This window comes from Panthera uncia, chromosome B1 (assembly GCF_023721935.1).
Source record: "Panthera uncia isolate 11264 chromosome B1, Puncia_PCG_1.0, whole genome shotgun sequence".
Lineage (NCBI taxonomy): Eukaryota > Metazoa > Chordata > Mammalia > Carnivora > Felidae > Panthera > Panthera uncia.
This window is the reverse complement of record NC_064811.1, coordinates 1,888,018-1,899,863: the sequence shown is the minus strand read 5'-3', so window position 1 is coordinate 1,899,863 and position 11,846 is coordinate 1,888,018. Positions and strand designations below refer to the sequence as shown.

At 49.9% G+C, this 11,846-nt stretch overlaps 1 protein-coding gene across 1 annotated transcript in view; it reads right to left on the bottom strand.

The window, feature by feature from the left end:
• Nucleotides 1-7,648: 7,648 nt before the first annotated feature.
• SH3BP2 (SH3 domain binding protein 2) overlaps nucleotides 7,649-11,846 on the bottom strand; it is a 14,166-nt gene continuing 9,968 nt past the window's right edge. The window contains exons 11-12 of the mRNA XM_049630195.1: nucleotides 11,433-11,492; nucleotides 7,649-11,228 (exon numbers count right to left, since the gene is read on the bottom strand). Of these exons, the coding sequence (XP_049486152.1) occupies nucleotides 11,091-11,228; nucleotides 11,433-11,492 (198 nt within the window). The 3' untranslated portion in view covers nucleotides 7,649-11,090. The remainder of the gene's footprint in view (nucleotides 11,229-11,432; nucleotides 11,493-11,846) is intronic.

Genomic DNA, 11,846 nt, shown 5'->3' with positions numbered 1-11,846 from the left:
CAGCTCAGAGCCTGGAGCCTACTTCAGATTCTGTGTCTCCCTCTCTCTCTGCTCCTCCCTGCTCCTGCTCACTCTCTCTCTCTCTCAAAAACAAATCAACATTTAAAAAATTAAAAAAAATTGCTGCTCATGTTCTGTCTCTCTCTGTCTCAGAAATAAATAAACATTAAAAAAATTTTTAATAAAAAAATAGAGATTGATTGATTTTTGAGAGCACGCTTGTGCACATGTACGGGGCAAGGGGAAGGCAGAGAGAGAATCATGCAGGCTCCATTCCCAATGCAGAGCTCTAGGGCAGAATGGGGCAATCTCACTACAGAGAGATCATGACCTGAGCTGAAATCAAGAGTCAAACAGTTAACCAACTGAACCACCCAGGCACCTCTGTATCAGTCACTTGTTTCCCTTGCACCCAGGAACAAGGCCTGGCGCATAGAGAGCTTGCTAAAAGAAGGGGGGGGGGGGATAGAAGACAATTGAGAATCAATCATTAATGATTGAGAATCAATCATTAAGTAGAGTCATAGAAGACAAAAAAGACCCAGATCAAGCTTCGAAAGGTGGAAAATACATCAAATATGAAAAATACACTGAATGGGATTAACAGCAGATTATACACAGCAAAGGAAAAAGTGAACTGGAAGACGGGGAGAAAGTAAATGAAACACAGAAATGAGCCTGAAAAGAATGAACCCCACATCAGTGAGCTGCGGGACAATTTCAAGAAGCCTAATAAATGTGTAATTGGAGTCCCTGAAAATGTGGGTGGGGGGTGGGAAGAAAACAAGTATTATTTGAAGATAAAATGGCTGAAATTTCTTTTCAAATTTGATAAAAGAACTACAAACCCGCGGATACCAGCAACTCAGAAAGTAACTTCTTGCTTGCTACTGGGCTCTGGTAGAAATGGAATGTTTCTATGCGACATCAAAAGTGAGGCCAGCATCGCCCATCGGTTGGTCCCATCAGACTAACAAGACATAAAGTCAGGTGATACATCATAATCTAAGTGGCAGATCCAGGATTGGATGGATTCATGTGGATACAGAGGTCCAGATCCTACGTCACCTGCCCCTGTAGCACCAATATCTATCAGCTCACACCAGTCGTCTCAGGGGGATTCCCTGTGACACAGTGCCAGAGGAGCAAAAAGCATGTGCTTGGTTCATAGGAAAGTTGGCTGGTATGGGCTGAAAATGGCCTACTGCCACACTATATCCCCATTCAGCAACTGCTCTGAAACAGTGGTGAGGGGCACTCATGCCACTAGGCAAAGCTTCAGGCAGTGAACTTGGCTGTTTGCTTTGTGTGGCAGGAGATGTTGCCGGGATTCATGGACAGTGGCACATGGCTTATTTGGTTGGTCAGGAGCCTGAAAGGCGCAATCTCAAAATTTTGGGAACACAGAGGTCTGACGACAAGGCATGTCAATGGGCCTGTGGGAGTAGGCACAAAGAATGAAGATCTCTGTACTTCGTGTTAATGTGCACCAGTGAGCATCCACCACAGAGGCTGAAAACAACCAAGCAGATAGAATGGACTGGCCAATGAGCGTCAGCCAGACTCCGTCCTCTGCCCCCATATTGCTGGCACAGTGGTCTCTTGAATGAAGCAATCATGGTACCAGGGTGGAGGCTATGCATGAGTCTAAAAACATGGACTCCTGTAACCAAGGCTGACCCACCAACTGCCACTGCCACATGTAACCTGTCGGCCTCAGAGACCAGGGCTGAGCTCCCTGAAGGAGCCAACCAGCTATTTGTTGGCAAGTTGATTACACTGGATCCTTTCTATTCTAGAAAAAGCAATAATTCATGGATCCGGATGTGGGTTTGCCTTTTCTGCCTGCAATACTTTCTGCCAACACCACTATCAAGCTCACAAAGTGTCTACTTTGCTGACATGGAATCCCTCATAACTGCCTAGTTACCAAAGGACCTGCTTTATGGTAAAGGAGGTATGGCAATGGGCACATGACCAGGAGCCCACCATTCCTACCAAATATGCACCATCTAGAAGTTGCTGGCATACTACAGTGATGGACTCGCCTCATGGAGATTCAGATGAGGCTCCAACTTGGAGAGGACACCTGGGAGGTGGGGTGCTAGCCTCCAGGAAGCAGTATGCACTTTATATCAATAACCACTTTATGAAGCTCCATCCCTCATGGGCACAATATCCAGTGACCTATTACAGGAATTGGTGCTTCCTGTTCTGCAACACTAAGTGCTGTGAGCTTGGCCATCCTAGATGTCACCAAAGAGGACACTTCTACCAGTGAGCATAGTAATGTTGAAACTATGGCTACCACCTGATCACGTGGGACAATTTGTGCCAGTGGATCAGTGGGCACAGGAGGGAGTAACCATATTGGTAAGGATACCTGACCTGCAGTATTAGCAATGTGTAGAGCCACCTGCCACGTGATGAGGGCAGGCAGGAATGGGTGTAGCACTCAGGCAACCGGAACAGGCATTCAGAGGAATGGGGCATCTCTTGGTACTCCCCCACCCAGCAACTGTAAACAGGCAAGCCTGGCAACATGTCCTGGTAAGGGCAGGCCCCCAGGAGCTCAGACCCTCAGGCACGAGCCATCTAGGAGAGCCAAAGTGTCAGCCGTGAAGAAATCTAAAATGGGTGGTAGAAAAGGGAGACGGTGAGTATCATTTGTGGCCTGGGAGGGCAACTGCACCAGTGAGGGCTACAGCTCATCTCTCTACCCACCTCTCAGAAGTTCCCCCAGATACTCTGACCCACTAGAACACTGGAGAATCTATGTCTGAATGGACTGACCTTAATGTGAGAAGCAAGTAGATACGAGTAGCTCACCGGGTGGACTCAGTCGTCGCTGTCGGTGCCTACCCAGATTACCTTTCTGGCTTGGTGTCGGAAGCGGGCCCTGCCCGGGTGCTGTTAGCTGCTAATGACCCCAGAGCCCTGCCTCCAGTGTCGCCCTGCCCAGGACATTATCTCCCTACTTGAAGAGCCTAGAGCCAATAACTGGCTGATCCAGGGGCACCTCAAAGCAGGATCAACAGTGGGACAATCCACACTCCAGAGCTCCCCGTGGGATCAGGCTGAAGCTAGACTCCAGCTGGGACTTCCATCCTTTCTTTATTCCTTTTCCCTATCCTGGTTCCCCCATTCAGCTTATCCTGAGAGCATTCCCTCTATAAATCACTCGTGCAGGAGCCCCATTTCAGGTTTTGCTCCTAAAGAATTGAATCTAAGAGAATTGCATATTAAAAATACTGTCTACAACCCAACACCAAAAAAGCAAGCAACCCAATTAAGAAATGGGCAGGGGCACCTGGGTGGCTCAGTCGGTTGAGCAACTGACTTCAGCTCAGGTCATGATTTCACGGTTTGTGGGTTCGAGCTCCGAGTTGGGCTCGGTGCTGACAGCTCAGAGCCTGGAGCCTGCTTCAGATTCTGTGTCTCCCTCTCTCTCTGCCCCTCCCCTTCTCATGCTCTGTCTCTCTCTCTCTCTCCAAAATAAGTAAACATTAAAAAAAAAAAAAAAAAGAAATGGGCAAAGGACTTGAACACTTTTCCAAAGACATACAGATGGCCAATAAGCACATTTGCCCAACATCGCTAATCATTGGGGAACTGCAAATCAAAATCACCACGAGATACCACCTAACACCCATTCGGAATTGCTATAATAAAAAAAGAAAAGAGTAAGTGTTTAGAAAGGATGTGGAGAAATTATGCTGGTGAAAATGTGCAATGGTGCAGCCACTGTGGAAAACAGTAAGGTGGTTCCTCAAAAAGGCAAGCAGAGAATTGCCATATAACCCAGCAATCACACTTTAGGGTACATACTCCAAAGAATGAAAACAGAGACTCTGACAGATATTTGTATGTCCATGTTCATAGCAGCATTATTAACAATAACCAAAAGGTGGAAGCAACTCAAGTGGCCAGTGTAAGACGAATGGATAAACAATGTGGTCCATCCGTACAATGGAATATTATTCAGCCTTAAAAAGGAAGGAAATCCCGGCACCTGTTACAACATAGATGAATACTGAAGACACTACGCTGAGTGGGATAAGCCAGACGCAGAACAACAAACTGTTACATGATTCCACTTACACGAGGCTCCCAGAGTAGTGAAATCCATCCTTGTAAGCGCCAGGCTAATCTCTGTATCACTCCCATCAGTCTATGTGCTGCCAAAACAAGCAGCGGAAGTACTAGCCTTGCAGGGCTCGAATCCTCAACCCGGGTGTTATTAGCATCACATTCAAACCAAGTGAGCCAACCGGCCAGCTGTGTGTCAGAGTCTCTCAGGGGGAGAGAGCAGATGGTGGGAGCCAGGGGCTGGGGGAGGGAGAATGCTGAGTTGTTTAATGGGGACAGAGTCTCCCTTTCACAGGATGAAAAGAGTTGTCAGGATAGATGGTGGAGATGATTCACAATAATGTGAATGTACTTAATGCCACAGAACTGTACTGTTAAAATGGTAAGTCTTGTATTACACATATTTTATCATAATAAAAAAAAAGTTTTTATACTATTAAAACGCACCTTCCTGGGGCGCTTGGGTGGCTCAGTTGGTTAAACGTCCGACTTCAGCTCAGATCATGCTCTCACGGTTCTTGAGTTCAAGCCCCGCGTCGGGCTCTGTGCGGGTAGCTCAGAGCCTGGAGCCTGCTTCAGATCTGTCTCCCTCTTTTTGCCCCTCCCCCCCTAGTGCATGCACGCCCTCTCTCAAAAATAAAAAAATAAACATTAAAAACATTTTTTAAATACACCTTCCTTTTCCAAGGGGGGCGGGGGGAAGAAATACTGCCTTGGATGGAAGTTGTTTTCTTTTTCCTTTTCTTTTTTTTTGGATGGGAGTTTAAAAAAATTAGACAATAAACAATTAGACAATTAAACAACAGAATTAGATACATACAACAATGATATCAAGTAATGAAGGAGATCGATGGAGCTAAAGTCACCTAAAGTCCTTGTGCTGTCTGAGAAGTAAAAGTATTACTCCAGGACTCAGGTAAGAATAGAAATAGACTGTATAACTTTCAAACTAGAAGAGGGGTGTGGAATGACTGGAAAAAAAAAAAAAAGTTGCTCAATCCAAGAGAGAGAAAGGAGAAAAAACCCTGCATGGGTGCCTGGGTGGCTCACCTGACTCTTAATTTCAGTTCAGGTAACAATCTCACAATTCATGAGTTCAAGCCCCGAGTCGGGCTCTGTGCTGACAGCTGGGAATCTGCTTGGGATTTTCTCTCTCCCCCTCTCTCTCTGCCCCTCCTCTGTTCACACGCACACTCTCTCTCAAAATAAATAAGTAAACTTAAAAAAAAACAAACAAAAACCCATAAACACAGATGGGACAATACAAGTGGTAGATTTAATTAAATTAGATACAAATGAACAAAATGCTCCAGTTAAAAGAAGAGGTATGTCCTATATGCTAGAAACTAAATGAAATTAAAAACATATACAATTTGCAATACGCTAAAAGAAATATAAAGTATCTATGAACCGAATCTAATAAAACTTGAGCAGGGCACCTGGGTGGCTCAGTCTAAGGTTAAGCGTCCAACTTCGGCTCAGGTCATGATCTCACAGTCTGTGAGGTCGAGCCCCGCGTCGGGCTCTGTGCTGACAGCTCAGAGCCTGGAGCCTGCTTCAGATTCTGTGTCTCCCTCTCTCTGACCCTCCCCCATTCATGCTCTGTCTCTCTCTGTCTCAAAAATAAGTAAAAACATTAAAAAAAAAAACAAAACAAAACTTGAGCAAGATCATAATGGACAAAATGATGAAATCCTATTGGCAAACCTTAAAGAAGGCTCAAATTAATAGGGAGGTAGATAGACCATGTTGATGAGTCAGAAGACTCAATGTTGTAAAGATGTCAATTTTCTCCAAGCTGATTTACAGCTATAATGAATTCCCAATCAAAAGATCGGCAGATGGGGCGCCTGGGTGGCGCAGTCGGTTAAGCGTCCGACTTCAGCCAGGTCACGATCTCACGGTCCGTGAGTTCGAGCCCCGCGTCAGGCTCTGGGCTGATGGCTCGGAGCCTGGAGCCTGTTTCCGATTCTGTGTCTCCCTCTCTCTCTGCCCCTCCCCCGTTCATGCTCTGTCTCTCTCTGTCTCAAAAATAAATAAAAAACGTTCAAAAGATCGGCAGAGGGATGCCTGGGTGGCTCAGTCGGTTAAGCGTCCAACTCTGGTTTCAGCTCTGATCCTGATCTCACAGTTTGTGGGATCAAGCCCCATGTCGGGCTCTGTGTTGATAGTGTGGAGCCTGCTTGGGCTTCTCTCTCTCCCTCTCTCTCTCTGCCCCTCCCCTGCTTGTGCATGTGCTCTCTCCCTCTCTCTCTCTTTCTCTCAAAATAAGCTTAAAAAGATCAGCTGAGTTATTAGTGACATTGACGAGCTGATTTTAAAACTTAAGTGAAAAAGAAAGTGGGAGAAAAAATTCACATGGAAGTAGAAAGAGCCATAATAGCCAAGACACTCTCAAGGAAGAAAATAAGGTGAGGACTTACTTAGCAGAGAGAAAGACATAATCTAGTGACAGTAACTAAGATAGCTGCTACTGGCATAGGAATAGACTGACAAATGGAACAGAACAGAGTCCAACAACCGACCTACATATATATGGACATGTCACAGGTGGCGTTGCAGATGGTGGGGGGAGAGCAGATTATAAATAAATGGTACAGGAAGAAGTGGGTAAACTTATGGGGAAAAAAATAGAAGTGAACCCTTACCTTTCACCATAAGCAAAAGAACAATTATAAAGTTGGAGACGATATTTGCAATACACATTACTGACAATATCAAGGCTACGTAAAGAATGTGTATAGATTAACAAGAAAAAGGAACAACACATAGAAAAATGTGCAAAATATTTAAATAGACACTTCACAGGAGACAAATCACAATGGTTAATAAACACATGAAAATATGCTCAAGCCCACTAATAATCAGCTAAATGCAAATTAAAGCCATGATTATACACCCACCAGATTGACAAAAAATAAAATCTGACAATACCAAGTGTCAGCAATGATGTGGAACCAAGGGAACTATCTTTTTTACTGCTGGTGGGAGTGTAAACTGGAAAAATAAAATTCCTGGAAGACAGTAAAAGGTTCTGATGCCCTAGAACCCAGCAGTCAGCCTCCTGGGTGCATAACCCTAGAGAAACTCATGAAACATGGATAAAATTGTTGCTAGCAGCATTGTCTGGGACTGCCCCAAACTGGAAGCAAACCAAATGTCCGTCAACGATAAAATGGACCGTGAACTGATACACTTATATAATGGAATGGTTTTCAGCAATGAACGGGAACTACAGCTGCGCCCAGCAACATGGACAAATCTCAAAGACATGACAAGCAAAAGAAGCCAGATGTCAAAGCTTCATCTGTAGGATTCCATTCACATAAAATACAAAAACAGGAAACCGCTGCAGTGGATGTGCAATTGAGTGGTGAAGGCTTTATAGCAAAACAAGAACATGAGCCTCACCAAAGCCAGGGCAGGGGTTGCCGACGAGACCGGGAGAGTGGTGCTGTGATGGGGAGGGCACATGGGTGCCAGAGAGGCTCTCTTGATGGGATCGTAAAAATGTTCACTTCATAGCAATTTGTTAGGCTGCACATTTGCATTTTGCTCATTTTTCTGAATGTGTGTTTTACTCTATGGGGAAAGAAAGAAAAAAAGGAGCATGCTTCAGCTCTGGGTAGCTCAGAGCATGGCCAGAGCTGAAGCCAGAGGGTGATGCAGGAAGAGCTGTTGGGCAGCCTCTAAGGATTCATGAGGAGCAAAGGAAGGTCTGAAGGAGGCAGACGTGTCTGGGGTCAGCTGTGTGTCAAGACTCTCCCTCTCGTGGGAGCACGCCAGAAGGGAGCTTAATGAGGGCTGGCCATTACCAACCATCTTTGAGGGTCACTGCCCCCCCTTGGACAGGAGCCCTCCCCGAGGTCCCCCCATCAGGCCATCTTTTCCAGGGGGTGGGATAGGGCATGCAGGCACAGTCACAGCAGACTGGATATGGCAAGCTTCCCAGTGAGGGGCTCCGTGCCATGGGGTCATGGCCAGAGACAGAGGCCCTCCCCTCACTGCCCTCTAGACACACGGACTTGGTTTAAGTGCCAGCTCTGCCCCGTGTTCCCTGTGTGTCCTTCATGTCCTCCAGGCCTCCCTTCTCCCTTGGCCCTAAGCCGCTGACTCTTCTTCCCTGGTGCCCTGTCAGGGCGGCCCATCGCTACAGGGGTGCGGAGAGGTGGGGGGGGGGGCGGGAGGGGTGCCTCCTTGGGCCAGCAGGGGGCGTCCTTGAAATGCGCCCCAGAGTTGGGGCAGGGACTTGCAGCACGTCTGGACTTGCTCTGTGAGGTCTCTTCTGGTTCTAAAAGCATCTCTTTTTACCATGAAAGTCTATTAACAGAAGGTAGAGAACCTCCCCATACTCTTTCTGATCAACTATAAGAAAAGTAAACCCACGTTCAGTCCTCTGCTTGGAGAACTTCACAAAGGGTCTGGGCCTTTCACAGGACCAGGAGTTGGACCCATCCCTGAACCCACCATGATGCTGGACAAGGCAATGAAGCCTCTCTGAGCCTCAGTTTCCCTATCTGTAAGATGAAGAAGCAGGCTAGCCCCTGGGGCAGGTCCCAGGCCTTCTATTTATTCCCCCGAGACTGGGCCCAGAGGGCAAAGCAGAGGGAAGCAGGCCAGTTTGCTCGCCCCAGGGCTGTGGCCCCCTCGGCTTGGTCAGGGCATACCTAAGGACTGTGCAGACACTCAGAAGCCCCCAGGAGTGACGGGGAGGTAGCCAGGGGCTGGGGGCTGGGGGCTGGGCTCAGAGCAGCAAAGGATAGGTCACATGGTAACAAGTGGCAGAGCTGGGACTTGAATCTAGGCTTCTCTGACCCTCCGTTTTCTCACCTATCAAATGGGAACATAGCAGCTTCTTCTCCATCCAAACTATGTCAAGTATCCATGGGGCTCAGTGCCTGGAACCCAGGAAGTACTTGGTGAGTGGTAACCACCTTCCAACACTATAGGAGGAATAGAACATTCACGGCAGGTCTCAGGAGGGAGTGGATCCCTCTGGCTCCTCCTTTATGCTGGAGACCATGCCTGCGACCCCATCGGCCACCCAAAACACACACTCTTACCACTGAGGCCAGGGCCCCTGGGGCAGTTCAGGGAGGCAGGAGCCTGTCCTGCGCAGGCATAGGGCCCAGAAGGAGAGGTAAAGCCAGTCCAGGCCCTGGGGTGGGTCTTGGGCAACAAGACCTCATCCATCCAAGTAGGCAGAGGACCTATCACCTGGCTCTGGGCCCCAGAACCTCCAGACTTTCCAGCTCAGGGGTCTTCGAACACATTTTAGTCCCATGTTAGCCAGAAGTGCTAAGGCATCCCACATCCAGCAGCACATCACCAGCAAGCAGACTCCCAGGCACGGACTGGAAACCATTCTTCTGGTCCAAGCCCCCCGCTGAACAGTTTTTACAGGAAGGAAAGCCGCAGCCACAGTGGGGTGGAGTGCCTCAATGGGCTCCCCACACAAGGGCTGAGAGGGGCAAGAACTGTAGCTGCAGGGAGGAGGGGCTGCTCGTTCCCAGGGCTGGGGTAGGGCATCAAAAGCGCCCCGTGCGCCATACTGGACCGTGCCTGTGCTGACCCCTCCCCTGGCAGGCTTTAGAGGAAACATCTACACAGACGGTGCTGGACACTTGGTTCCTAGAAGGGACCTCTCAGTACCCTGGGGCCGCAGCCTCTCACATCCACAGAGGCCTCATCCCTCCCCCTCCTCCAGCAAGCCACCCCACCCCCAAAACATGCCCAGGGGCACATGGAGGTCAATCTAAACAAAGATGATTAATCCTCGGCTGGTGGGCACAAGTGCTATCCTGGGTTTGGATCTCACACAGCAAACTTCTTTCCCCACATAAGGTACAGAGAGGATCTGATGACCCTGGGGTCCCTCCCTGCCAGCCCAGACCCTAAATGGAGTCTGTTGACACACACACAAAAATCCAGCCTGGATGGCCGTTGCCAGGGAGAGCACCTGCTGAATTCTGTAGTAGGAAAGGAGGGGGCGGTGAGGGCTGGACTTGAATGGGGTGTTGCCCAGGGGACTCAGCATCTGGGGACCACCCTCCCCACCCACTCAGCCTACACAGGACCCACTCTTCCCACCCCTCTGTAGCCATCACTTCCTCCAAGAAGTCTTCCTGGAGACCTCAGTGGGGTTCTAGCTCCCCACCCAGGCACACCCCAATGCTGTGGCCAGTGTGTGCTCAGCTGTCTCCCAGTAACCATCTGTTAATCTGGCAAATGACCCAACTGTACAGACGGGGACCTTTTAGCTCTGTAGTCCCATTGCCTTGCCTCTGACCTGTGGCACTTCAGAGTACAGGCTCTGAGTCCAGAGTGCCCAAGGTCAAATCCTGTTGTTACCAGCTATGCACCCTGAGCAAGTCATTTAGGGACCTTTGCCCCGGAAGACAAGAACTTCTTAGGCTTCCTGTAAGCTGGGCTGCTGCAGCCAGCCGCTTGGATGTGGGTGTGGGTACTTGGTAAGGCTGGTCATCCCTCTCTCCCAATGAAACCCCAGCCACGGACAGAAAGGTCATCTGTGCTTTATTGTACATCAATGGCCCATCCTGGAGCCTGTGTCTTAGCGTTCCTGGGGGTGTCGGTCCTGGGGGGCCAGCCCCTGCCCTAACCCCAAATGCCCCAGCCCTGCCCAGCTCCCAACCCAGTGCCGGGTTAGTGTGCTGGGCGAGTGGGGAGGGGTGGAGGTGACCAGAATTCTTGTCCACAGAGCCCAAGCAGGGCTCGGTCCTGGGACCCTGGACTCCTGGAAGGTTGGACAGGGTGGTCTGCGTGGGACAGGAGAGCCCCCCGATCCTCTGGAGACCAGAGCTTGGCCTAGCCCCAGGGACCCAGCCTGCTGGGTGGGGCCTGGCCTTGCAGATTCTACAAGGCCCTGGATCAGAGCACGGCGCTCACTCCAGATCATGCTCTCATGCGAGCCCGTCCCGTCTGCATGGCCCGGGGTCACAGCCCCAGTGGTTGTCTCTGCCCAGAAGCATGTATGACGGGCGTCACCTGGGCCTTGTGTAGCCGTAGGGGCGCTGCAGTCGCAGGCTCTGGTGGCTGGGCAGCACGTGGGTGTGGTAATGCTCCACCAGGCTGCCCACACTCACAAACAGCACCTCGCCCTCCAGATAAAACTTAGAGTCCTGGGAAGGGGAAGGAGTGGCAGGGTCAGGGGGAGGTCTCCTGCAAAGTGCAGTGGACAGCAGCAAGGGTGACAGTCAGGCCTGCTCCCGGCTGCCCTGTGTCACCTCTGTGCCTGCCACACACCCTCCCCACCCCCGCGCCGTCCCACCCAGGCCAGGGTTTCCCTTTCAGCCAGGGCCCGGGTGAGGGGTCAGCCTGCCCACCTTCTCAAAGATGCGGTAGTTCCTCACTTTGTTGGAGCTTTCATCCCACACGACCAGAACCTGCAGGGAGAGAAGCCCCAGCCTCAGGAGATGGACCGCAGAGACGGAGGAGTGGACAGAGGCATCATGCCTGGGTCCTACAGCACTTACAGTGACCTAGGGAGGGGTCACTCTGCACGTGGACAGCAGGGCTGATATGGGCAGGCAGCCATTTGCCCCAGGGCTCCCGCCCAATAGCCTCCAATGAGACATAAGTAATAGCAGCAGGTGCCTGGCTACTCTACGACCATGTCTGACGTACATGGGAACACTGAGGGGCTCCAGGCTGGCTCAGCTGGAAGAGCGTGCGACTCTTGATCTTGGGGTTGTGAGCTCAAGCCTCACATTGGGGGCAGAGCTTACTTGGGGAGGAGG